Source organism: Rhamphochromis sp. 'chilingali' (genome assembly GCF_963969265.1).
Source record: "Rhamphochromis sp. 'chilingali' genome assembly, chromosome: 17".
In the NCBI taxonomy this organism is placed as follows: domain Eukaryota; kingdom Metazoa; phylum Chordata; class Actinopteri; order Cichliformes; family Cichlidae; genus Rhamphochromis; species Rhamphochromis sp. 'chilingali'.
This window is the reverse complement of record NC_137944.1, coordinates 24,933,558-24,961,400: the sequence shown is the minus strand read 5'-3', so window position 1 is coordinate 24,961,400 and position 27,843 is coordinate 24,933,558. Positions and strand designations below refer to the sequence as shown.

Genomic DNA, 27,843 nt, shown 5'->3' with positions numbered 1-27,843 from the left:
AACGCTCAGGGTTAAGCGGCCCATAACAGACAGGAGAGGGTGTCTGACTTCCTGGTTGGATCTGCATTTTGTTGTCCCGCTGCCCGCAGAGCTTTCTGGATCTGACGGGAGGAGCGGCAGTTCGACAGCACCTTGTGTCAGGTCACGTTTAGCTGACTGTTAGTGAGGATAATTAACACTTCTTTGAAAACGAGACAGCAACGAGAGCGGGAGCCGAGTCGCTGGGGCCGTGGAGGGCAACTGTCCGAAGATCGGTGAGGTTAGCTGGGATTGAGCTAACGGACGCAGCGGAGGGGCAGACAGGCGTGTGTGGATAGTTTGGGGTGTCTGAACTCTACAAGCCTCTAAACTACACAAAGAGTTCAAGAAGCGTCCGTCGAGAAAGGCAAGAGAGTGCGAGGTAGGCTGTGAAAACCCAGTTTCACTCTGGAAAATGGTTTTGTAGATTTTAAGTGTTTCCATTTATCAACTACTGGAAAACCAGTCATCCCGCTCTGTTTCAGCTACCAGTTAACTTCCTGGTTTGGTTTATTACTGCACTTTCCAAAAGATGAGTAGTTATGTCCTATACATCATATATGTTACCATATACGATACTCATCATATCTTTGTGGTGGTTAGTTTACCTGAAATACAGCAAACCGTGCTCAAAAGCACTTCAGCCGTATACATGAGCCCAGAACACACGCTTATTTTTTTTCCTCCTTAGTGCCTCTCAGGTTATTCAACATATTTTAGCAGATGTCTGTTTTTTATCCTCGAAATCAAATCGGCCAAAGACGAGCTGGAAGGACCAGTCAGTGAATCTTGTTGTGGATAAACAAGTAATGAAACTGCTGTCTTGCAGTTGCCATAACATTAAATGCAACCATTATTAAAATAGCTTATCTCATTATGAATGGCTTAATAAAATCAATGTCATATGATAAAACAAGATAGCTCAATAAGATACAAAAAAACACAGTTAGATAAGAAATTAATGATATAATATAAGAGTGAAACCAAAGACAGGTGACTGAAATGAAAAAAGGTGATCATCTCCTCAGAGTTGCACTTTGTCGTGGAGTCAGATATATTGGTGAACAATCTGTTCTTGATGATTTATTGGAAGGAGGATTGACTTAAATGTTTGAGATTTTATACTCCTACTGACAACTCGCATTCACCCAGGGTCTTATTCTGTTCCACCTTTAACTCTTTTCGTAGCTCACATCCTCGCCTTTGATGTATTTAGAGTCACCAATTAAACATACATTAGGTATAAATGAGAGCAGCTAAATAAAAATACACAACAACAGAAAGAGCAGGTTAACTCCACACAGAGAGCATCCAGGAAGTCTTGAACCCAGGAGCCTCTTGCTCTGAAGCAGTTGGGTCACACCAGATCCAAAGAGGGCAGGTTTTGAGACTTTTACCTACCAAAAGTGGTCCAAAAACAGGACAACAAGTGATAGGTGCTCAAGCGTAATGAGGGCTGTGATAGAAAGTTGAAACAATACAGAGTGCATCCTGATCTGTGGCCACAAACACCTGAGTGTTAGTATAGGACTACAGTGCAAAGGAGAGATGTTTTATTAAACACAAACAGTGTGTGTTAATGAATGTAGATGTGAACATGCCACATATTCAGTTTACAAATGTAATTAAAATTAAATTCTTAAGTGTAAGAAAGTGTTTCTTTAGTGTAAAGAAGTCCATTTTAAAGCGTTCACCTTAGCTGAATTCAATATTTCAAAAAATCTGAAATGATAAGCTAAATTGAAAGGCACCCTTTTACCCCACTCCCTTAAAAATAAGCCTACAACACAGGGGGTCATTTCATGTTAAAAATTCACACGTGAAACAAATAAACAACCTGAGGTGAACTTGAGAAAAACGGGTGTAGTGTTCTACGTCTTTATGTTTAAACCATGTCTAGATCTCGAAATACTTTCAACTCACCATTCGTTTCACACCTGTACAATAAACATGACATCAGTAAAATGATTAACAATTCATTTTTTACTGAAAAAACTGGACAAATTAATGGCTTCTGTGCAATTTTCACTCTTTGTAAAGCCATCTAGTGGGCCAGACTGGACCCTGGACCTGCTTTAGCCAGTAGAGAGTTCGCTCTGTCAGTTTAAAGACCATCAACAGCTACTCCGTGAGCAGTTTGTCGTGTCTAATGTGTCTCTTCTGCCACTCTGCTTCAATACAGGGACAGCAGTATCTATGTGATGATAAATAAAACAATGTGTATCGGTGTCATATTCAGGTCATGTTTGTTTTTGCAATAATAATCCCTGAAGCATCACATTAGTCTTGAGTGAAACAACCATTTTCAGTTTTTTAAGTGGCCCGATGAGACTATCAGTAAAGTGGAACAACATCAGCATGTTAACTGGCTGTTTATCGCAGCAGGAGGTCCTCGTGCCGCCTGCCCGCTCAGCTGCCTCCTTCACTCGGTGGTGTAATTTATTTTACAGCAGGGTATCAAAAATGCCTGTGAATCGTGGAGTGTTTTAGTGTGCTGCATGCATTTTAAATGAACTTACCTTTACCGTGTTAAACATTTTCACATACTGTATCTACTGTATCTTCCAGATCGTCTTAGACAAGATTTTGTTGTGTAAAGTGTTTCTGTTCCATTCATGTTGGTTTTCCTCTCTATACAAGCAGCTATTCACTGACAGAAATCTATAGACTCATTCTGCAGGAGGAACTATTTGCTTAATTATTAATGAACTCAGCATCAGTAGTTAGTTTCACTCCAGGGCTTTCTTGCCTATTTCATTGTCTTGAGTTTCTGTCTTTTTTCATCATCTCCATTTTCACTCAACACTGGTTTCATTGCTGTTTCTAGCTGTTGTTTCTAATGAAGGGAGTCGTTTTCAGTGACACACCGGCCATGTGTAAGCTTCCTGCATCCTGAAGCAAGTTTTACTTGAAACTCGACAGGTGGACTTCCTCCACCCGTCGAGCCAAATACGCGTCAAGTGAGTCACACGAGTAAACAACACGTGGTTATTACAGGGACACTAGCATGTGTACTCAAAATTCATTTAGTACTCCAATAGAACACTTAAAAACAATCGTTCATCTAACCAGAGTGAAGTAGGTGAACTTACAGCTTATTTGCAGCGGGGGAAGTAATCTGAAACTTGAACTTTAAAGCAAACAGTTCCCAAAAATGCTTCAACTTTTTTTGTGTGTGTCGCTTTGGAACAAACTGTGTTGCTACACCTTTGCAGCCACAGTTACAACATACTGTAATATAGGAAGTTGAATATTGAATATAAATCATGAGAAAAAAGCAAGTGGTTGGTCTGGAGTTGTTTCTGGAGCAAGCTAAAGACCCAGAACATTAGGAAATACCTGAATGGTAGGTTTTAAGTGAACATCGGGCCAGTTTGTCGTGAACGGCATATTTGTGTCAATTCTTGCTGACCTCAAGAGCCCTGGGAATAAATCTGCTAAACATAATTTTTGTAGCATTATAGAAAAAATACAACAAGTGTATTTGGCTACTGAATGAGTCTTTTTAGATTCTGTGATTTCATTTTATTAATTCATTTATTTTTCGGAACAAAGTTGTATTATTTACCAGTTTCAGTGTACACTTTGTGTCTTTTGTCCTGTATTCGTCATTTCACCCCCAGCCAGTTGCAGCAGATGGACACCCCTCCCTGAACCTGGTTCTTCCTGTTACTGGTTTCTTGCTGCTAAAAAGGAGTTTTCCCTTCCACTGTCACCAAGTGCTTTCTTACAAGGGGGTTGTCTGATTGTTGGGGTTTTCTCTGTATTATTGTGGGGTCTTTACCTTAAAATTTAAAGTTGTGATTTGACACTATATAAATCAAATTGAATAAATTTTCAGTAACAGCTGGAACAAAAATTGACTTCTTTTGACTGGTAGTTTACGGTGACAGATTAGTATTATCTGATGACCACGTTGAAATGAATCGCTCAAAAAATTATTTATTCAAATAAAGAGTAAAAATTAGAATAGCCCAAATGAGCGCACAAAACTGTTTTAAATACTTGGTGCTGCTTAAAAATGTCACTGCTGATAGATGCTGTGTGACATTCTTGGGAAATGTAGATGTGCTGGGATTCTTTCCTTTATTGTGATCCACAGCTTGACATGGTGGTGAATGTTGGGTACAGAGTTTTGTTTGTCACCATGCCATCTATGCCGCTTGACATCTGTCCAACTTTGGCTTTAGACGGATTGATCCTTCCAGGAAGCTTTTATTTCACTTGCAGTAATGTAATGACTTGTTGTCAACTTGAGTGATGTTAAATTCTAGCCTGGGCTCATTGCGAAATGGTCATGAAAATGATTTTGTGTGGGGTTTTTTTTTTTTTTTTTTTTGGTAAGTGTTTTTCTTTTTCTTCTCACATGCACGGAGACAAACTGTCCACTTTACTTTGTTATGTTGCAGTCAGCAAGACTTTGGCCAGTCCTGAGTAAGCGGGATCAACTTTGAAACCAGTATGTTTCACATTTGTGCTGCCTCTGTTTTTGAGCGTCCTGAGTAGCATGTGTCGCCATGCCAACCTAGAAAACTGAGCATCCTTTTGAAACGTCCGACTTGTGTACTTTAACCCAGATGTGATCTTTTTCTAAACCTAATCAAATAGTTTTCTTTCCTAAACTGAACTAGGTCATTTTTGGTATGTAAACAGAACTAATGCTACAGTCACACTGGGGAAAACGGTGATCTGCTCTGTCTGGACCCTCCCTCACACATAGACATGGTGAAACAACGAGCATAGGAGAAGAAACTTTGGCACCAAAATGTAGTAAAAACTGATCCTATTAAAAGGTTAAAAATCATAAATCCATTTTGGTTTTGATTTAATTTTGCTTTCCTTCTGGACAGTGATGGAATCTGAGATTTTGTCCCAGATGTGCTGTATGTTTTTATTCTGATTAAATTTCTGTCCTCTGGGAAGCCTGTGTAACTGTCAGGATCATTGGACAAGCCTTGATTAATGTGGACATAAAAGTGAGATTAGACTATCATTCAGTTAAGTCTAATGGATAGATCGAATCCTTAGTTACACCCAAGCAGTTTGATTGCTCTAATTTTAATCTTAAGTTTCAGTGAGGAGAAGGGCATCAAGGTTCCTGTATCCTACAGGAATCAGCTGTTTTATTTTAGCCTTCATGTAATACTGAGATCTAGTTATTTTTGACAGTTTGGCCCCTTTCAAGTCACATCAGATTTTTGTCTACACACACACACACACAAACCTGCTTGATGACTTATTTATGAGCCTCGTCTCCAGACGGATCTGGATACACACACGCTTAAGCCCCAAGCAGAGCAGGACAGCAGTGTAGTCTGTTTTGTGGTGAAGCATTGTTTTGTGTTACCTTTAAGGCCAAATGCTGAAACTTTGCTGTGAGAGGATGCATGGATTTTCTTGGCGTTGTGGGATCAGAGCGGTTAGTGTTTGTTCCTCCTCCAGTTAATGCGTCCTCTTGAGCGTTTACTCCAACATTATTTGCTGATTCACTGTGCCTTAATGGCTCCTGCCTTTATTTATATTCCTCGAGGACCATGCAGATTCTGTTATTAGTCTGTTTACACTGACTCTTAATTGCTGTGGGACACCACTGTTACAGCGAAGTATCAAAGTAATACAGTCAGAGCAGAAAAAAATAGTTGTTTGATAGAAAATGAATCCAAAAAATAAATCAAACGTTGTTTTGTTCAGCTTCTCTCCTGAGATAATTTGAATTTCTGTGTGTGACAGAGAGAATAATCCATATTGAAGGTGATGGAAGTGAAAATAACTGTATGGCAACTGTGTACCATCCCTCGCATAAGTCCCTAATTCCTCCTCTTCTTTCATTTTCTTCCCACCGCTCTGTCCCCCCCTCTTCCTCACCATCTGTCTCGTCACTCCTCGCAGTATGTGGTTGGAGCCACAGGCGCTTTAGGATGAAGAGCCCGGCGCACCGCACCAGGGACATTGAGCGCCAAGCTGGCTACCTGAAGCGCGAGCACTGCACCCCTCCTCCACCGCGCACCGGCTCCGACACCATGTGGTTCATCCGCGACAGCTGCGGCATCGTGTGTGGCATCATCACCTGGCTCCTGGTCTTCTACGCCGAGTTTGTGGTGGTGTTCGTCATGCTGCTGCCTGCCAAGAACGTGGCCTATAGCCTCTTCAACGGGGTGCTGTTCAACGGCCTCGCCTTCCTCGCCCTTGCTTCCCATGCCAAGGCGATGTGCACAGACCCGGTCAGTCAGAGCTTTATTGGTCCACTTTATTTGCTTGTAGGATGCGATACTGACTGTCTGACTAGCACTATTTATCCTCTCTCGATTTATTACTACAATAATTTAAGAATGTGTTCCTGTTGGTGTGCTCATAGTAAATATTTGACTTGCAACAGTTGCATGGGTACTAAACTTTTATTTCTGTGCTCTTTTACTTTAAACTTCCACAAATTCCTCCACACTTCTCTGACACGTACTTTGCAAATTATATCTACATTTTATTAGGTACACTGGCAGCTAGGAGTTTATAATATATGCTTATGAAATGCAGCGCTCTCCAAACTTTGTGGTTTTGTATCCTTTAATGTATAGCTGGAGCCTATGGTATGACTCACATGCTTTTATTTTAAAAAAAAAAAAAAAAAAAAAAAAAATCTAAACTACCTGTAACTTGCAGCAGAAATAGAAGTAAAAAATAAAATAAAAAATTGATCAGATTTCTGTTATAGAACCAATTTACCGTAATTGTCGGGCTATAAGCCACTACTTTTTGCACAAGCTTTGAACCCTGCGGCTTTTAGTCAGGTGCGGCTTTTCTATAGATTGTCCATGATTTTTGTCATATCGTAAGACGATTTGTTTTGTTTGTTCCGCTGTTGTACGGCACTACGTTGCCTGGCGGAAGGATCGGGGTTCAAGAGTGGTATGTTGGTCACATGTCCATCCGCCAGGCAACATAGTGCCGTACAAGTAGCGCGAAAAACAAACTTCAAAGTAGCGCTACGCGTTCAGCGGGAGGCGTGGATGATGAGCGGCGATAAACTTGCGAAAAGCAAGTTATGCTCAACTCTACCGGTGGATTCTGACAGCGTGGAAAAGTGTGCAAACATCCACGATCACCAACGGATTTCGAAGGGCTGGACTGCTGCATGATGGAGAGGAGGACACCGCCACGGCCCTTCAGAGGGTGTTCGACTCCGACAATGACAATGAGGATTTCTTTGGTTTTGAAAGTGACAACGAAGGAAAGAAGCTGAGAGTGGATGACGAAGCCATCCTGAGCCTGTTCGTTTCCGACACTGGAGAAGAGGACTTTGGTGGTTTTAGTGCGCAGGAAGATGGTGGTGAATGACTGACTTTTCTTCTTGTTAAAGCTGTGTCTCTGCACCTGAGCCTAAAAGGTAGTCTGAATCTATTTTTCTGGTGTGCTGTAGGTTACTGTTATGTACTACATTTGTTACTCATTTATGAAGCACAGCACATGTGCAAATATGTACCCATAACTTGTTTTTCAAAATATTAATAAAAGGGGTGTGTCTCCAAACAGCCATCTCTTTCCTGACAATTCGCTTTGTGCATATTCTCTTACATATGATAAGTCAATATTGAAACACCTGCGGCTTTTAGTCAGGTGCGGCTAATGTATGTACAAAACAGGATTTTCCCCTGATTTTAGCTTGTGCGGCTAATATTCAGGTGCGCTTTGTAGTCCGGGAAATACGGTAATTCTTATTTTCCACCACATTAATCATCCCCTCAGTGGATCCCTGATCCTTAGGTTGTGAGCCCCTTAATTATTCAACAGAATTTAAACTGTAGTCATATCAGATATAATAAAAATGTCATTCACGTCATTCATGTCTAAAATGTCATTAGATACATTTTTCTTATAACATCCCACAAACATTACCTTTTTTTTTCTCTCCTTTTTTTTTTTTGTTGCCCATCTGGCTTAGTTGTATCACAGTCCATTGACTTTCTTGGATATCAGGTGCAAAATAAATTATCTTGGGTTCTCTCCTAGTTTTTGACTCTGAGGAAACTCTTCTTTGTTTCCCTTATTAGGCTCTTGGATAGTCTCACATAACCCATAAAGCCCTACTGAAAAATTTGACACTTTAAAATGAGTTTAAGGCCCCACCCGTGAGGGCTTGCATGCACTTTAGTCTGGGGTGGGCTTTGTTTTAAGTCTAATCTCATTTTTAATCTTCCGTTACTGTGTTTTAGTAATTTTTTATTTGTACTCTTCTTTATGGATTCAGCAGCTTTTTTTGTTTATCCCTTTCAGTCTAGCTTTACTATTTCTGCAAACCTTTTTTCTAGCATACTCTTAATTTACTTCTAATTGTTACATAGATTTGGATTTGTTTTCTCTATGTGCTTTGTTTGTTTTTTGGTTTTTTAAAAATGCTTTTGTGTTTGTCATGTTTTGTCTATCCTGGGCTTGGAAGCCTCTTGAGTCAACTCCAGCATTTGTAATACAAAGAAAGTTCAACATAGCCACAATATCTATTCCTTATCTGGTTTCACTTCCCCTAAAATCCGCAGACAGGCTAAGCGGGTCACATGAAGGTGATTACCAACTCGATAAGTCAGCCCAGGGTTTCCCAATCTAGCTATAAGTGCGGTCACATAAAAGAGAGTGTGCGTTTGGCTGGAGAAGCACTTTTTAAATGCACTTTATAAAATAAAAGCCATCTTGCCGTCAAAGGAAATCATGTACCACATGTAGAGTGACAGAGCAGAGCTGACTTCTCTTTTCATCCCACTCCTCCTCAGGGTGCTGTGCCTAAAGGAAACGCAACCAAAGAGTTCATTGAAAGTTTGCAGCTCAAACCAGGACAGGTGGTGTACAAATGCCCCAAGTGCTGCAGCATCAAGCCAGACAGAGCTCACCACTGCAGGTACAGCACTGTATGAATCTGTGTAGTATAAGAAAGGGTACACTTCTCATTGCAGACTGCACATTTTGGGAACAAAACAAACAGGAATCTGCTGAAGTCTGCACCTCACAGAGGAAAGTCCTGATGCGACTCTCCGGCTGGGAACGCCACTCCTCCTCTGTGTTTGTGCCTAGACTGGCTCTCCTGCGTCTTTCAGCTGTGTCGCATTTCCCTGCAGACTCTGCAAGTTGATAATAATAAGGACTTCCCTCTGTGGTTGCTCAGTGGTTTCTCTGGGATCTCAAGGCATGAAAAGTGCAAAAACACCTCCGATTAATTGAATTGTGAAGCCAGTGAGTCAGCCCGTCTCAGAAGCAAAAATGGCAGTCAGTTTGATTCTTTTCAAGCTGAATATTATGAGTCATTCTTGAGGGTGCTTCAGATGATACAGTGCAGTGACACAGTTATCTCTAACAACCCAAACAAACAGTATCTTACACACAGAATGGCAGCTTTTTAAAAAGCGATTTCCCCATAAAACAAAGCGCCCAGGCAGCTCGAGTGTGACTCTCTGCTTTGTCTTATGATAAATTATGAGTTTCTGGCTTTTACTTGAGTTGTCAGCCTGCTGCAGTTTTGACAGATAAATAACCCCCAGTCTGCAGCTGCTATGACTGAGAGCAGCCTGTTCATTTTCTCACAGTTGACTGAATTATGCTCCTTAAGGTGTTTGTGTGTGTGTCTTTTAGTGACAGTTGTTGTGACATACCAAAACCCACATTTGTGCATTGCATGACTCCCTCAGGTGTGCCTATGATTAATTTATTTTGTCTCCACAGTGTGTGTAAACGCTGCATCAAGAAGATGGACCATCACTGCCCCTGGGTGAATAACTGTGTCGGAGAAAGCAACCAGAAATACTTTGTCCTCTTCACAGTGAGTCTTTAACAGCAAAACGAATATTAGAATCCACTTGGAAATATTCATAATAACTCCCTCTTTCATTATCATGCTCACACTTATACTTGCTCTTGGGTCGAATGTCATAATATATAGGGTGCACCCACCGGCTACTTTAGTAGGTACACTGGCTTGGACCCAGTTTTGCCATCAGAACTGGCCTAATTTTTCATTGCACATATTCAGCAAACATAGGAAACATTGGATAGAAATTTTGGTCTATATTGACATGATAGCATCACATTGTTACTGCAGATTTGTTGGCTTCACATCAGTGATGTGTATCTCTTGCTCCACCACACCCCAAAGGTAATCTATTGGAGTGGGAAATGGCACTGAAGGCCATTTGAGCACACTGTAACTCATTGTCATGTTCAAGAAACCAGTTTGAGGTGATATGAGCTTTGTGACATGGTCACATTGTTAACTCTGCTCTAAGCCTACCATCCATATATGACAGCAGAAATTGAGACCAAGACTAAGCAAAGTCTTTCCAATCTGTCTGTCCAATTTTGATGAAGACATGTAAATTGTAATCTTAGTTTCCTGTTTTTAATAAAAGTGGCACCCGGTGTGGTCTTCAACTGCTGTAACCCATGTTGTGCATTCAGAAATGCTCTTCTGCACAACTTGGTTGTAACCAATCGGTGTCCATTTGTGGTTATTTGAGTTAAAGACCTTTAGACATCGGAAAATCCAGACTCCCTTTTTCTTAATCCAGCTGTTCACACTGACTGCGTAATTTTGTTTAGACGAATTTGTGGCAGGTTTTTTTTTTTTTTTTTGAACATAGTTTGATTTTTTTTTCCTTCTTCTTCTTCCCCCAATTTGCCTGTACGCCTAAATGCATTTTATTTTGGCTTTCCAAATTAAGACCATAAATGAATATGAAGATTATAAAAATGAGATGACTGACATTACATTTGTGTTTGTTTTCAGATGTACATTGCACTAATATCTTTCCATGCGTTATTCATGGCGGCCTTCCATTTCGTTTTCTGCATTGAAGAAGACTGGGCGAGTAAGTGTGTGTCCTGTAATATAGTAGTTTAGTATAGGAACCAATCCAATCAGTAAAGCTTGTGACTAAGATGTAAAATGTTATGCATTAGAAGACTAATGTGGAACTCTTTTCATAGTTGATTTATTGTCTAAGCAAACTTGACACATTCTCTGCACTGACAAGCTATGACTTCTCTATTTTTATGCAAAATGTGAGGGGCAAGCCTCTGATTGGGCTAAGTGAGGGAACAGGGAACCTTGACGCTTAAGTCTTTAAGTCTGTTTAATATCCTTTCTGGTTTCCAAATTTTAGGTTATTTACTTGGTTTAACATAAAAAAAAAACTCCCTTTCTTTCCAGAGTGCAGCAACTTCTCTCCACCAGCAACTGTCATCCTCCTCATCCTCCTCTGCTTTGAAGGTCTCCTCTTTCTGATCTTCACTGCAGTCATGTTTGGGACTCAGGTCCACTCCATCTGCACTGATGAAACGGTGAGTAAATCCAGCAGGGAATTTCACCACCTTACCTCTCCTCTGCACACCTCTTGAAAACTGAATTTCAGCTACTGCCGTGTCAGCAGTCTGACATGAGGTTAAGTTCTCATGTCAGAAACTTCCCACCTTGCTGAAGAGCCTTTAAAAAGAAAGATACTAGATCCTTTTCAGCTTGATGTGGAGAAAGTGCTGGCCTGGCTCTGACCCTTGTTTCTGCAGTTTCTACTTCACCTCACAGAGAACATTTCTCTGTATAAAACTGCAGTTAGACTCTTTTTAAAGTTTGACTCAACCAGAAACATTTTGTTGTTTGTCTTCACAAAGTTAAGTGGAAGTAATCATTACATCAGTCGCAACTGATGTAAGTGTAGGCGACCTCATTGACCACATCTTTGTTATTAAGGAAACATGAATATTTTTTATCAATTGTAATGTTTTAGAAGAAAAACAGCAACCGTTTATTGCATGAGATTATATTTATTGATTGTGCTCTCTAAAGCTACTTATGATCAGTACATTTACTCTCAAGAAGAGAGAAAAGGTTTTATTGTCCATACTCTTAAAAAAGGAAGTATTTTCTCAATCTGTAAAATGTAATATTAGAAATTAGAAAAATACTGTACACTAGTCTTAAAAACCCCCATAAATTCATGATACAAAGTTTATTTTGTCATATACTGGACCTTAGTTTAGCCCCTCAGTTCATCCTCTGTGAAACAGTTGTTTTTTTTAGTTTTTTTCCCTTTAAGCTAACTTTCTTGTGATTGGTTGCTCCTTGCAAACAGAAAATTTAAAGTCAGACCTGTGTGCTTGAGGGACTGTACGAGGAGATCTGCTCTCACTGACATGATATGAGAGTTTAAAGAAATTACTAAAACCAGAGATTTAGAGCAGTCTCAACTCTGAGCGTAAACTGACCTCATTATTTGAAACTCTGGCCATGTTTGATATCCGTCACTCTTAAGAGTACAGAAAATAAGGAAAAGCATGTCTGGTCCTTTAAAGAAAAAATGTTTCTTAACAGTATGAAGACCAGCACCAGACTCGGGTGTTTTAGTTTGCAGTTTGGGGTCGAGCCTCCATAAGATTTCCCAATGTATATATTATGTATATAATGTTCTTCCTCTACCCCCTCTTCCTATAACTATGCATTTGACAAATAAAGAACCTTGAACCAAAATAAACTAAACCTGTTCGTCCTCCAGGTGGGTTCAGAGTAATGCATTTTCTGCTCAAGACACCCACAGCTCTGACTCAGACTTATCACTACAAAGAACTGTCAATTGTAGTGTTATATGGCCTCCATTTGTTGACTGTGTTGGTTTATCCTGGGAGCTTTCTTAATCGTCAGGAACCACTGAGAGTGAGTCACCTAAGACCTGTGAAAGGAAAACAAAAGAATACAAATTGTGATTCATTTTTAATCCCTCATTCAGCAGCTGCATGTTTTGATGTTTTGTATCAGGGCTGAATTTAACTCGCACTGCGTTGCTTTACCTTTTTTGCAGGGTATCGAGCAGCTGAAGAAGGAGGAGAGGAGATGGGCCAAAAAGTCTAAATGGATGAACATGAAGGTGGTGTTTGGCCACCCATTCTCTATAGCCTGGCTGAGCCCCTTTGCAACACCTGACCATGGAAAGGCAGATGTGTATCAGTATATAGTGTGAAAGCTGGATTCTAAGTGTCTGTGGACATAGACTGATCACTCTTGCCTGGAGCACAAACTTCTCTTAACCACTTCTAAATTTTCTTTCTTCTAGGAACTATTGATATTTCAGGGTGTTTTGCTGTAAAATGTGTTTTTCCTTTTTAAATTTTGCCGTTGCCCTTTCCCTGTTTTGGTGCTGACTGAGATTAACGAGGTGTAGCTGCACAATACAGCACTCTTAAGCTATGCAGCAGCATCTTGACAAGAAGCATCTAATGAGACTCTGGCAAAACACAACAAGAGACTAAGTTTTGCATTCGCTGGAGTGAATATGCCTGCAGTATCTTCAATCATCTCCTACTTCTAAGACTACACAATGTGAACTCAAGTCCTGAATGTTTCTACTCAAAGAAGCGCAGCATGGTTGCCACAATGAACACCTGGTTTTGTCTTCCTGTAAAAAATGATCCTTTTTCCTTCATTTGCTTTATTAATGTAGTCGCGGTAGTCTTTTTGCTGAATGCTGCGGATGATTTGCCTTAGAACAGAGCATTAGCGAGCAGTGGAATCTGCTTTTTGTAAAGCTATTTCTATTTATTTGCCTTAATGTGACAGTTCAGGCTCACACTTGTTAATGCTACTTGTTTCCTCTTTTTGATGCCAGAGAAAAGTAGGTTTGTCCATTTCATTTTTCTTTTTCTTGCATTACTGCAATCAAAAGACAAATGTAACGCCTAACCTTTCTGGCAAGAAATCACATTTTGGAAAAGTTTTAAGTGTTTTTCAAGAGGACTCTGAAAATGGAGAACAGCAATAACCTCACGGTGGCTGGTTAAAGTTATAACCCTTAAGATTTCTGTGCTACTTGGTCAGTTTATATTGCACTAAACGCTCACTGAGCAATAAAACTTCCTTTGTGTTTGGCCAGCAGAGCATGTAAGAAATGTTGCATTAGATGCAGCTTAAACAGCTGGTACAGATGCTAGCACTGACTGAATTAAGCACTTCCACTTGCTTATGCTGGCAGTTTAAATTGTGCATGATTAATTGCGTAATCTAAGACTAACAAAAAATCTGCAGCTCTGCCGTAAATATTACCTTAACCTTTCAAGCCTTTTGTTTTTTGATGACCTTCATAGAAATCATCAATATGTGTCTTACAGAGATGAGATTTAAAGGAGGAATATTGGGAAATTTATGTTTTTAAATACTTTTCCCCCCCTTTCTTTGAACAAGTAATGAATGCCGAAAGTTTAAACTAAACATTCAGATCACCTTCTAATATTGTGAAGGTCCTCCTCGTGTTGCCAAAAATGCTCTGACCCATTGAGGAATTAATACATGACCTTTAAGGTGGATCTTGTGGCGTCTGGCAGGACAGCATTTGGGTCCTGTTGGGTTTCAGGGTGTGGCCTCCATGGATTGGGCTTGTTCCAGTCACATGATTGGATGCTTGATCCACTTCTGATCTGGGGAGCTTGGACTCCAGGTCAATGCTTTGGGCTCTTTGTTGTGTTCATCAAGCTGTTCCTGAATGGTTTTTACAGAGGGCTCGGGCACGTTGGCATGTTTGTGGAGGCTGTTTTGCTGTAACATTTAAGTGGGTGGTACATGGGAAAGTAACAGCCATGTGAATGCCAATCTTCCCGGGTGCCCAGCAGATCATCTCACGTTAATAAAATGAGCAATGCTAATTACTTGGTCTCTCAGTGATTTTAATGTTGTGACTGATTGGATTATAATTGAATAGCTGTGTAGAATTTTATGGCAGAGCTGTGTTTAATTACATTAGACTACCTAATAAGGTGGCTATGTAGAAAAGCAGTTAGAGAACGTAAATAAACTGGATGTCAAAATGTTGTCCAAAAATGCTAAAAGTGTAAAAACCAAAAGAGTTCAATTTCCTGAAAAGCTTAAGGGTTATAACTTTCAAGTCTGATACTAGGTAGGTAAAAGTGTAAGATACTTACAGTGACTTCCTGGTCGAATATAAAACTGAAGTTAAACCAGCATCCTTTTGAACTTTAGTTTCATTTGCTTTGTAACAATCACCAGCTGAGACAGAAAGTCAGGGAATCAAGCAATACACGTTGCTCTGTGTGTGTTGACACTAAGTGTATTTTACTTGCTCTCAGTTGATGGAATTCGCTTGTGGTCTGGTTTGTCACAGATTTTCATTGTAATTATGTTTTTTGGAGGCGGGAGCTCAGAGAAAATGTTCACTCGTGCTGGAAGTGTGTAACTGTCACAACTGTGGATTTTAATGGAACACAGGAAACTTCAGATTTTACTTTTGAGGATGAGAATCTGATGCAGATAAGAAATGGGCATCTTCAAAGCATTTAACACTTAAATGCCTTTGCCAGAACGTGTTATTAAAAGCCTTACTCGAGTTAAAACAAAAAACATGATTTAGAGGATGATGAAAAGATATTATAAATATATGTGTTGCCAAATTGAAGGCTAAAGGAGGGGAGGCAAGGATGTAGCCATTAAAACAGTTGTCAGAAATTAGATTTTCTTAGGTTTTTAAATGTCGTAACCATTATGTGGACACGGAACAGGTTTACACATACAGCACACCAGCTTTTTTTTTTTTTTTCTTCTTCCTCTCAAAAATGTTCTGTGGTCGGTATGCAAACTTATTTGTCTTATTTACTGTGGGCCACGTGGTTTTTATTTTGTTTTTCTGATCATTGTATTTGTTTCAAAGGATATGAAATAAAATGTATGACTATGGATATTTTATTTACGGTTTGTGTAAGCTTGTAGACATTTTTGATGCAAAGATGTTAGTGATCGATGATATTGATGCCACAATCATTATTTAACAGCTGATTCTTCATTATAGAAGCTTCTATCTAAGGCTAAAAAACATTTTCAAAATTGGGTTTAACATTAAAACAGCATAACCTCACACACAAATACTGTAAAAGCGTAGACCTAAAATCTCATACTGTATCTAAACTGTAATGTGTAATTATATCAACAAAGTTGAAGTTACAAACTTGATTTGCATTTATTTAATTAGAATTCACTTTTTTTTTTAAATTATTTGTTTATAGCTCAGTATTTTGGGAAGGGTTAGTGTGGAAAAACAATGGAGGAAAAAGTGGTGACAAAGTATTGGATATTTGGTTTGAAAAGAAGTCCTGCCACTTATCAGTTATGTATACATTTTCATGGTCCAGCTTTAATTATCCTTTCATCACGGTCAGATATTTTATATAATTTATATCTAATGGTGTCATACAAATATACATTAAGAATTTACTCACTAAACTATAAACTGTCTTTTCAATTAAAATGTATTCATATAAATTTGAATAGAAACATTCAAATTCCCCTATTGTTATATAGCGCCAACTTAAAACAGTCGTCAGCTCAAGGCACTTATAACAGCGGTCGGTTCCGTAAGTCGTTTGGTACCGGGCCGATAGAGTTGAGGCTTAGCTGTGAAACTTATGTTTTTCAAGGGTTTTGTCAGTTTTTATCGTTAAATCTGTTTCCCTGGGTCTTTTCCCATGAATTATAAGTAAATTTTCTTTTGGTTGGTACCGGTAATGGTTTTATTTTGTTGTATTTACCCGCGACACCTTAAAGGCCGGTCCGCGAAAATATTGTCGGACATAAAACGGTCCGTGGCGCAAAAAAGGTTGGGGACCGCTGACTTATAATGTATAATAAGGTAAAGACTCTAACATATTAGAAAGAAACTCCCAACAATCAGACAGTTCTTCATTAGCAGCACTTTGGAAAAGTGAAAGAAGAACTCCCTTTTGACAGGAAGGAGACCTCAATTTGTGCAATCTGTGTAGAATTACAGATTTTCATCATTTCAAAACCTTCAAAGGATGAATCACATCCATTGAATCACAATCTGAATGGTTGCTGCCTTTAAGTTTTGAGCGTACTTTTGCAGATTTCATGAAGGGCTGTTTTCCATTTTTACTGGAACAAGACTACTTAAAGAAAGGAGGCCAGTCTAACAGAGCACACATCTCATTGTGTAATTAGATGTAAACTAGCTCAAGGACAGCACTTTCTCCAGCCCCATTATCAACAGTAATGCTGTTTTTTATCGGACACTGCTGTGGTTGAATTTCCTCTTCTCTTCATGAAAACGTACACTCCCATTCAATGTGAATTAACCGGAAACAGCAGAGCTTCAGATTTACAAAGAGCATCTTACTACAACACAGTAATGAGTCAACAATCCGTTTGTTAGATGAGATGTTTAATAGGTTGGGTGGGACTTCTCTCAATGGAGTTCTTACTTTACACATTTTTCTATATTAACAATATATTTACACTTTTACAAATGTTTGTTCCACATAATCTGTAATGCATTTTAATAATGATTCATATCAGAGCAATCTAATCAAACTGTCTCAATGCATATTAAAAAGTTGAACATGAGAAGAAATATTTTGGTGTAGCAGCTTTCAGATTAAAGCGATGACTGAGCTGCTTATAGCAGGAGCCGGAGTACAACAGACACAAAATCAGTCTGTTTTCCTTCAGGTCTTCAGTGAGCTCCCCTTATCTTGTTTTCAAACATGAACTCTACAATTTCCAGCACACAGTAGAAGAGTCATGTTTTGTCACTATTTGAAATATTCTGTTTTAAATCAAAGAGCTGCCTGGATAGAGCATGCAGAATGCAGCATCTTGCCTGTAGTGAAATCACCAGAAAATGACCCATTCTATTATCATTTGGGTTCAACAGCTGCATCATATAGTTGCATTACGGAGCTACCAAGTTAAACACTGTTTAAGACCATTTTAGTTTTCTTGCAGTGCAGCATATTAACTTGTCATTGTGACATGCAGCTTGTCAGGTCAAAGCCCTACTATAGTGATTTTCTAAACACTTTGGACACCCACGGATAGAAATGCATGCCACTTCAATACCATGCTGCTCTCACAAAGCTATAATTTTTGCTACTGCAGAATCTCTGGATGCTTATCTTACAGTGAGAGTGGCTTCACAGGAACATGGTTTCCCATATCATGCCGTTAACTGGAGAAAAGCCAGGCAGATATTAAAGGCAGATTAAAGAAATACATCAGCATTTAATTTCTTGCTGTGAGCCAGATGAGATCATTACCACAGCCAAGAACCCCATAGATAGGCCTAACATTAAGATTGCAAATGGGAGAAGGAGGATCTATCAAAAAGACCCCTCTAAAACTCACTGACATATTACTTTGTTAACATTTAAACTCTCTAGGTGTAAAAATGTAAAGTCATTATGATACGGGGTCTAGAAGCAAAGTCTCTGAACACTGATACTAATCAGACAATGAATGAGTTTGACATTTTTAAGAATTGATGTTATCTAAATTAGCTTGCAGCCGTTTGTAGTCTTTATGCCAGCTGCAAGCTGGTTAGTTTAGGTTAGGTTGTAAATGGTTTGGCATATGGATTTATGTAACAATTTTTAAATCATGCTAAGCTAACTAACTAGGTTAGCTACTTGATTAGCTTAGCATAGGATATAAATCGAATTGTTATTTACTAGCAATCTTCTTTTTAGTCTTTTTAGTCTTAGGCTAACCAACAGCTTAGCTTGTAATTTCAAATGTATTGGTATTTACAGTCCATTTAAAATATTTTTGGTGAGCTAAGCTAACTAACAGTTACTGATTAGCTTAACTTAGCATATAGGCACTCTTCTAGTCTTGCTGACCACTTAAAGCTTTTTTACAGAGTGGTATAATGATCTCATCAGGCTCCTGTTAAAATATCTTACTGTTACTTTTAAATTAAAGCAAAACATTGAGGCATAAACACCTGATGATGCTTCATGTACATCCCTGCTATGAAATATTGTTCGGCGTGCCTTGAATATGAGAAGATAATATTATAGTCACATTTTCACTGCAGTCACATTAACTGGGATGCAAATCACATGGTACAAAACCTTCACAGCAGCACTTGGAAGGACATTTGATATATTTGTGCGTTACTGCTGTGAGATACTACAGACAAGTACCATAGCTACCATTATGCATTTATATTATGATATGTATCCAAACAACAGCAAAATGTGATTTGTTCATTAAAGCAGCCTTTGATGTCTTGTTCAGGCAAATCCCTGTAGCTGATTATACTAAGAGAACCTCCCTCTGGTAGCATATATTGACATTTTCTCTCTTCATTTATTAATGTTCACAGCTCCCTCCGTAACACACGTCACAGTGTATGAGAAAATACGTTATTGCACTCTCACCGACTCATCCAGAGATGTTGATGGAAGCTGTTAGCGAACAGAGATGTCTATGAAGCCCAAAGAAATAATGAATTATTATTCAAGATGTGCGACAGACTAATATGAGAATTTAAATTCAGGTCAAAGAAGCTAAACTGGCAATCGCAAGGCCTGGCACTGGAGAGATAGCGGGGGACACTTAAGTCACAAGTTTAATGAAGCGGTTCACAAAGGGGACGTCACTCTGATTCTGAGTGGATTGTAGATGCAGGAGGATGCTTTGGTGTGATTTATCTGAGTTCAGGCCCTCTTGATAATATGCACACATCTATCATGAAATCGAAAATCAGCTGCCTCTGAATCAAAATATGTGTCATGCTCATATCTCGAGGTTAAGGTTCAAGCTGTCAAGAAAGGCAGATAAAAATAAATAAATTCAGGCAGAGAGAGAATTCCTCTCGGGGGGATAAGCCTTTGAGTGCTACATCAGAAGCATTATTACTTGTGAAAATATAAGCACACTTCATTAGCTAAGGACTTCACTTATAAAACATTGCCTTGAGCATGCATAAAATGCAATGTTGGTGCTGGATGTTGTGGTGAGTGTCTTAGTAACTTAAGGAAATGGGAGAATTAAGAGAGCTTTTTGGAATACAATACCTAATGCACAGGCTGAGTGATGCACAGAGCAGAAGATGTTATTTGTCCATTGCTAATGATGACACATGGAAATCAAATATGTGCAGAAATTCTTAAATTATCCTTCTGTATTATTTGAGTTTTCCTATAAAGATTTCCATTTACAGTAATGTATCTATTCCTTTCCTGCAGACAGCCAGATGAAAAGATTGATTACTCTCATGTCTATACAGTTAATGGTGGTGGACAAAGTCTGTCTAATGGCTCAGTCACACTAGAGTAAAATATGATGGTGACTTACTTGCGCCTGGGAAAAATTGGTTGTTGCCAGATGACTAGTTGTGGCAACCAACTGGTCACTCAGAGACTGAGCATCTAACACTTTCAGTCTCTGCAGTTACTCTCAGTTGCAAGACAATTGCACAGGTTGCCTGGTGGGAGGCAACCTGTCTCCAGAAAATCGGAGTCTGACTCAGAGTGACAGCAACTGCTCTCAGACAGGTTGACAAGGGTTTGAAAATATTATTGCCAACATGATGCAATCAATCTGAGTTTGTCTGTGCTGATGAGTGCAACTTGTCTGCCATGTCTCTTTGCATTAGTCATCTCAACTCAACTAGTTGCCAACTGGGTGGTTTCTGGTTATATTCCTTAGAAAAGCAAGGTTGATAAGCACCTACGTCACTTTACAGTTATACTGCTGTCCTATAGTAACTACATTACTAATTGTGGAGGAACTTCTCTTTCAAATCTACAAGATTCTGGTTGGACTCTGAGTGCAAGTAGTTAATGTGATTTTTCTGTATATGCAGATGGCAACAGATTTGCAAATTTTCACCAATTTATTTAATCATTGGATTACCACAACAGGTCGCATGTAGTTGCCAATTTGGACCCATTCAATAGCAAACTGATAGCAGAGTTGCTCTTATTGCCTGAAGACAGCAACTGCAAATGATCACAGACTCAGTTCCGTCTTTGAAGCAACTGTTTCAAAGGCAACAAGATCGCAGGTTTATAGCACAGTTAAAATAATTTTGGTCATTTATGGTCTCCAATCACTTTTCCCCTAATAATCTAGTAACTCCCAGCTTGTGTTCTGTGTCAAAAACCAAAGAGTAAAATCAACACCTTGGTTTTAATGACTCCCTTTATCAGGAAGGAAGTCACTACCCTTAGTTAGAAAGTAGTTTCACAAATATTGACCTACAAAGACAATAAATGTCATTTTTGCAGTTCTGTTTGTGAATATATTACACAAACATGACATAATGCATTAATTATTTAAATAAAATGTGTTTAAAAGGAGATTTGGTTATCTTGACACTGAGCCAGGCCAGCTACCCTTTGATTTCCAGTCAGACTAAATTATGCCAGATGAGGCTTCATAAAGTATGTCTCTAAAGACATGTTAGTGGTATCAATCTTCTCATGTAACTCTCAAAAAGAAATCAAACAGATGCATTTCCCAAAATATCTAACAACCTTTTTATTTATCTTCCTTTTTATATTTTCCATTAGCTCAGAAGCTGTTGTGCTATTGTTGACTTTCCAAAAAGTAATGTAAAGCTAGTATAATTTTTGCTTCTTCTTTGTGGACAGAGATGATTTCAGACTTAGCCATCCATTATTTTGTCTCTACTAGCCAGACTTTGGATGTGCTCTGGTTTGACTGTCTGAAAGCCAACATCTCCTCTGATTTTAGGAAAGGGCTAAACAAGGCTGCACCACAGCTGAACCAGCAGGGTTTTACATCCTGCAGGGCTACAAACAGCAACCTGTAAAACAGATATTGATTTCAATAAAGCAATCTTTTTTTAAGTATGTTGATTAATAATTTCACTTTAGGCTAAACAGGTGAAACTGAATTTTGTTATATGACTGGAAGAAAACAACTATTTCTACTTGCTCTTTAACAAGTGGAATAATAACTTTTCCAGGTGTGCCCAGATTAAAGAAGAAAACACTTTAAATTCAACTGCTGTTTCAGATTTTACTGCTCTTTGGCTCTGAAGTCAGAGATGATGTCTGCCAAAACAGACCACAAGCCACAGCCAGCTGGTAGAGACAGGTCACATTATTCATCTTTTTTGGCAACCGTGTTCTGTTGTCCATCCTGCGGCGAAACCCTCTGCAGTACCAACAAACCAGAGAAGGTCAGAGAGATCCCAACCCACCACAATGTTATCTGGGCTTCCCCAAAGATCAGCTGGCCCAGGAAAGCCTGCAAAGAAAAAAACATCATGCCTGTTTTTAGAAACAAATTGCCAATAAAGGTGCCCTAATGGCCAATATCCCTGCTGAGCTTAACAATGAAGAGCCATAAATCACAGTGACAAGTTATTTCTGAATACAGTCTAGCCTATTTTCTAAAATAAATCAGGTTACATAAGAAGGAAGGACGTTAAGGTCAACGTGAAAATATTTTCACCCTCTACTGTCTGATGTAAAGGATTTCACTCAGAGGACATGAAGTAAGAGCTATAAGAGACAGATCGTCACTTACGGAAGATATGAAGTTGGAGGCAGTGGTGGTCACAGTGGTTCGGGTGGAGGACGAGGAATACCTGAGTGCTTTGGCAAGGAAGGTCCACATCACAGCATTGCAGGTGAAAAGCAGGCCGCCACACAGCAGCCTCAGAGGGATATGAAGCTGAAAGACGAGAGAAGAAACTTATTAAAGATGCTCTTGACAAATTTTTCTCCCCCACTGAAGGGAGGAAGTATCTAATCTGCACAGTTTTTTTGTTTGTGTGTTTCTCTGTTTGTTAGTGGTCTAGTGTCCACAGTTTTCAAGATATCATTTTCAAAATTAATGTGATGGTATATACTCATAACTGATTTCATTTTTGTGAAAATTGGGTCAAGGTCACACCAAATGTGAAATTAAAATTTTATATTACCCACAATTTCTTTTTGATCATCTTTAAATATCACAACAATGTACTAGGTATTGGGCAGCATGGATACCTAGTTTGGCTAACATTTGACTTTCACCTTCATGGTTAGCACCCACGGTCAAAGTTAACCTTGTAAAAAAAATTTCAAGCAACCACATCGAGTAATGTGCTATATGAAAGGCGACGGAGAGAGCTGCACAACACACTTTTTCCAATACAAAGTCCAACAACGTCACATTGATGCCATAACGGGTTGATGTCATCATATTGGAATAAAAACGTCATAAAACATCAAAGTTCTTTGTACAGCCCATGCCCTTCGGGGGAAGTTGCACTCTCTGAGAGCTCCAACAATGAGAGAGACCCCTAGCTCTTTCCCGACAGTGGGAAAGAAAAACTCCCTTTTAACAGAAAGAAACGTCCAGCAGTATCATGCTCATAGAGGGGCCAGTGGCCAAAGGTAGTCACTTAGTTCTAACATTTACTTTCCAAAGCTTCACAGTGCATTGTGGCAAATCTCGTGGTGCAAAGTAACAGCCTTTACATACGCTTTGCATCCACCTGCAATCCTAATTTGCAATTCTGTCAATTCATTTGTGCCTTAAATCACGTATCGGGGTCGCTGCTTTCCACGTTTCTACAGTTTAAGGCTTCAGACAGCCGCCTGCAGATGTTTCTGACATCACTGTGTGACGTATGTAGGCAGCTTGAAGGTCATTCACAGAAAAACTTGACATCCTCACCATCAGATACCAGCCGTTCAGCTTATTATCTACACGCAGAGATAATTTTTACGCTTATAGAATAAAACAACGCCTAAATACAAGTAACTGTAGTGGTGGGTACGCCACGAGCGCGCCGCTGCCTGCGCGGGCTCCCCCAGTGTGATGCCGCAGATGGTGCTGATGCTGAGGGAGGCGGTGAGGAGAGGCGGGCGGGGATAACCCCCCTAACTTCCCTCGTGAGAAATCACCCCGCTCGCAGGCGAGCATTATTATTCACCCTCACTGTGTTAATAATTAAAGCGAGTTTAACTGCGGCAATGCCTCACCCGGTCACAGGCGGTAGTTTCGTCCGCCTGTCTGAATTTCCGCTGTTCTCCCCATGTCCGGAGTCCGGTTTCACAGACACCCTTCAGGTAGTCGGCTCCCAGCGACAGTTTGGCCGAGGACGACGCCACGGCCCCGAGGAAACCCGCCAGCAGTGCATAGAAAACTCCCGGGAACATGGTAGTGGTGATGATGGTGATGATAGGCGAGGGACATTATTTTCTAATCCATCTTTTTACATGTCTGCTGCTGAAGCTGGTCGGCGCTGAGCTGCGTGCATGCTTGTATGACTGTCACTGAGCACGTTTTCCTGCACTTTCCATCGACAGCCGTCCGGTGGCAGTCACACAACTCATGGCCGTGGCTCTCCGAGGCATTCTGGGAATTGCAGTTCCGTAATATTAGTTCCGATATTTTAGTTTCGTATTATCTATTTTTTATATTTATATCATTTTGACTCTTAGTTTTTAAGTCAGTCTAGCTTCAGTTAGTTTCCATGGTGTTTTTTTTTTGTTAATTTATTATTATTATTATTTTCAGAGTTGGTTTTAGTCTTTTTAATTGTTATTTAACATGTTGTATATTATAGAGGCAAGATTTCGGACAATCAGTAAAGGAATTACAACAAAAACACAACTTTTTGGAAGCAGTGGACTCTCAGTCTTGTAGGGATGCAAAGTCTCCATAAACATGTTCATTTAAATCCCCATCAGGCAAGTTGTAATACCATTTTTTATACCAAACCAACAAATAGTTAAAGTAAGGCTATTTCCTTTATATTATTTTTCATTTTATTTTAGTTAAGAGAAGTGACAATTACAGGTAAAGTCACACTTTTGTATAAATCACATAATATATCCCACATTAGTGAATACATGCCTTAAGTTTTTTATTAAAACATTGTGAGGTTAAGAAGAGTTTGAACTGAAGTCCCTTCACATTATTTTGTACTATAAATCCTGGGTGGAGCAGAGGGCAGTCAATACTAATGTAATGTTCTTGAGTGTGGGTGGAGAGCACTGACTCCACTTGATCCAGGGACAAACCTTGGTTTGCTTTTAGCATACTGATGAGCTGCAGTATAAAGGTTCATTACATTAACCCACACAGGGTATAAGTTAAGTGAGTGAGAGGCGTATGAATGTGTGTTGGTCACTTATGGTCCTTCGGTGGTCCTTATAGAGAGAGGACCCTGTAAGAGAGGTGGAACCAGAGCAAGACTAAATGAGTCTCCTAATTAGAGGCAGAAAATTGAGCAACAGCTCAGATCCATGGGTCTGTAATGAGAGTATTAATCAGAGTGTTGTAACAGAGACAAGAGTCATCAGACAGATGTCCGTCTCTTCATCGGACTCTGCAGCTGAACATCTGGTTGTAGATGGATGAGAGACCATTCAGTCAGCATTGCATTTGGCTATTAATTTGGCTTTTCATGTGGAGCAGCATGAATCAGTGCTTCATACACCAGTGTAGTGAACTCAGCATAGCGCACACTGCCTGGCCTTTATAGTAAAACACAAGACTGTGCATGGGAAATAGAAAGAACACAAACAGAGATGCATAAACTCGCCGTAATTACTTTACTTTCAAATGTAGGTGAATACATTTGAACGTGTGATGTCTGCTCTTACAACTGATTGACTTATTGCAAAGAAGGGAGACATGACCTTTTCAAAAAAGAAAAAAAAAAGTCAAAATTTGAATAAATACTGATCTTTTGGTAAAATGGTACAACAGATTGACACTGTTATTCAAAAATTGATTATATCAGTGAAGATAATTCAGGTTGCCTTGGAACTGTTCGCAGCCGAGTGTGAAGTGGTGGGAATGAGAATCAGCACCTCCAAATCTGAGGCCATGGTCCTCAGCCGGAAAAGGGTGGAGTGCCCACTCCGGGTCAGGGACAAGTTCCTGCCCCAAATGGAGGAGTTTAAGTATCTCGGGGTCTTGTTCACAAGTGATGGGAGAAGGGAGCAGGACCTCGACAGACGGGTTGGTGCAGCGGCTGCAGTAATGCGGACGCTGTACCGGTCTGTTGTGGTGAAGAGAGAGCTGAGTGTAAAAGCGAAGCTCTCAATTTACCGGTCGATCTATGCCTCTACCCTCACCTATGGTCACGAGTTGTGGGTATTGACTGAAAGAACGAGATCGCGAATACAAGCGGCGGAAATGAGCTTCCTCCGAAGGGTGGCTGGCCTCTCCCTTAGAGATAGGGTGAGAAGTTCAGCCATCCGGGAGGGGCTCAGAGTAGAGCAGTTGCTCCTCCACATCGAAAGGAGCCAGTTGAGGTGGTTCAGGCACCTGACAAGGATGCCTCCTGGGTGAGGTTTTCCAGGCATGTCCCACCGGGAGGAGGCCCTGGGGGAGACCCAGGACAGGCTGGAGAGATTATATCTCTCGGCTGGCCTGGGAACGCCTTGGTATCCCGCGGACAAGCTGGAGGAGGTGGCTGGGGAGAGGGAGGTCTGGGCTTCTCTGCTTGGGCTGCTGCCACTGCGACCCGGCCCCGGATAAGCGGAAGGAAATGGATGGATGGATGGAGATAATTCAGGTTACTGAAGCAACCAGCTTATTTTTGTAGTTCTGGTTGATTTCTACGTTTCTTATGTATTTTAAAAAGTTTTCTCAACAAAAAAGTTTGATTTATTTATATAAAATAATTTTAAGATGCACTTTAAGTGGTCTAACCATGAGAAATTATATAAAAATACTTGAAGTAGTTTTAGTCTAAGGCAGAGGTGGAGGTTTCTTCTGCTAAGCCAGCATGGTTTAGTCTAAATTTAACATCAACACTTTAATTTGTCTGATATAATAATTAAATGAAGCAACCAGCTTATTTATGTGGAAAAATATCTTAAATTACTGTGATTAAAGTTTACCAAACACAGTGTTAACTACAGGGAGGCAAAAAGAAAACGTCACCTAGCTTATATTTAGACTTAAAACTGTTAGGATGCCTGGGTCGTCGACCCAGGGTTTTTGAGTTTATGATATTATTTATACTGTCTAGTTTTTGGTTTCTTTGAGTTCTGTCTTATGGCTTAGGTCTCTGTCTTCTTTAGTTGCTCTGTCTCCCCTATCACCTGCATCCCCTTGTCTAGTTCGCGTCTATGTGTATCTTAAGTTCCTATATCCCCGTGTTCAGTCAGTGTTTGTGTCTGCCCTGTTCCCACATCTCTGTTCCCTTTGTAGTGCCTGCATGTGAGTCTGTGTCTTTGTTCAGTCTGTGTTATGTGTTTCCTGTTTTACTTTGAAGGTCTCCGTCTTTTCTCAGTGTGTTCAGGTTACGCTTCTTTGGTCTCGTCAGTTCTGATTTGCCCCAGCTGTGTTTCCCTTCTGTTACTCATTTCCTGATTGCTCCCTCTGTGTATTTAAGCCCTGTGTTTCTTAGTGTCTGGGTCGCGCTCTACCGTTTAGTTTGCTGTGTGTTTTGCCAGTCCACCGGTGTTAGTTTATGTTCAGTTTTTCCCAGTTATGTTATGTTTACGTTCAGCATTAAAGCTGTTTTGGTTTAAGTTTGTCTCCGGAGTCTGCATCTTGGGTCCTATTCCTGTTTGCACACAGCCGTCACCTAACAAAAACAGACTGCACAGTCTACTGCTTGCACTATGAGCAACATCATGTATTTTATCACAGAGTAAATCATTATTACAGCTATTTTAGCTGATTTAAGGCTCCTTTGACAACGTATTTGAAGCTCTCATACAAGAGAGTTAAGAAAAAACTGTAACAAATAAATAAGTCAATAAAACAATAATATACTTATAATAAATGTCTGTCTATAATATAGACAGACATTTACAAGCATGTTTTTAGATTGTTGGAGAAATCCAGAGAACATGCAAACATCCACACCGAAAGGAATCGGCCAGCAGATTCAAACCCAGATCCCCTTTGGAGTGAGGTGATAGTGCTAAACGCTGCACCAATGTGCCACCACTTCTGAATGTGTATGTGTGTAAACACACATTAACAGTGATGAAGTGGTAAGTCATGACAGTAAATCAGCAACCACAAATAGCAGGATTTTAAAGTAGTGAAGCAGGTAAACGTCA

At 39.8% G+C, this 27,843-nt stretch overlaps 2 protein-coding genes across 3 annotated transcripts; one reads left to right on the top strand and one right to left on the bottom strand.

The window, feature by feature from the left end:
* Positions 1–35: 35 nt before the first annotated feature.
* Positions 36–15,848, top strand: zdhhc3b (zDHHC palmitoyltransferase 3b). 2 transcript variants are annotated; one of them, XM_080862527.1, is made up of 7 exons: positions 36–400; positions 5,908–6,239; positions 8,778–8,902; positions 9,721–9,817; positions 10,781–10,862; positions 11,204–11,334; positions 12,846–15,845. In XM_080862527.1, the coding sequence occupies exons 2-7, from the start codon at positions 5,937–5,939 to the stop codon at positions 13,002–13,004; spliced, it is 897 nt and encodes a 298-aa protein (XP_080718653.1). In that variant the 5' UTR covers positions 36–400; positions 5,908–5,936; the 3' UTR covers positions 13,005–15,845. The 2 variants fall into 2 exon arrangements, with proteins under 2 accessions (XP_080718653.1, XP_080718654.1); XM_080862528.1 differs by lacking the exon at positions 36–400 and having other exon boundaries at positions 5,912–6,239; positions 12,846–15,848.
* Positions 15,849–17,213: 1,365 nt separating this feature from the next.
* On the bottom strand, positions 17,214–24,093 carry tmem42b (transmembrane protein 42b). The gene is made up of 3 exons (XM_080863914.1): positions 23,791–24,093; positions 22,346–22,492; positions 17,214–22,063 (listed from the first exon to the last, which is right to left on the bottom strand). The coding sequence occupies exons 1-3, from the start codon at positions 23,965–23,967 to the stop codon at positions 21,917–21,919; spliced, it is 471 nt and encodes a 156-aa protein (XP_080720040.1). The 5' UTR covers positions 23,968–24,093; the 3' UTR covers positions 17,214–21,916.
* Between the last annotated feature and the right edge of the window lie 3,750 nt (positions 24,094–27,843).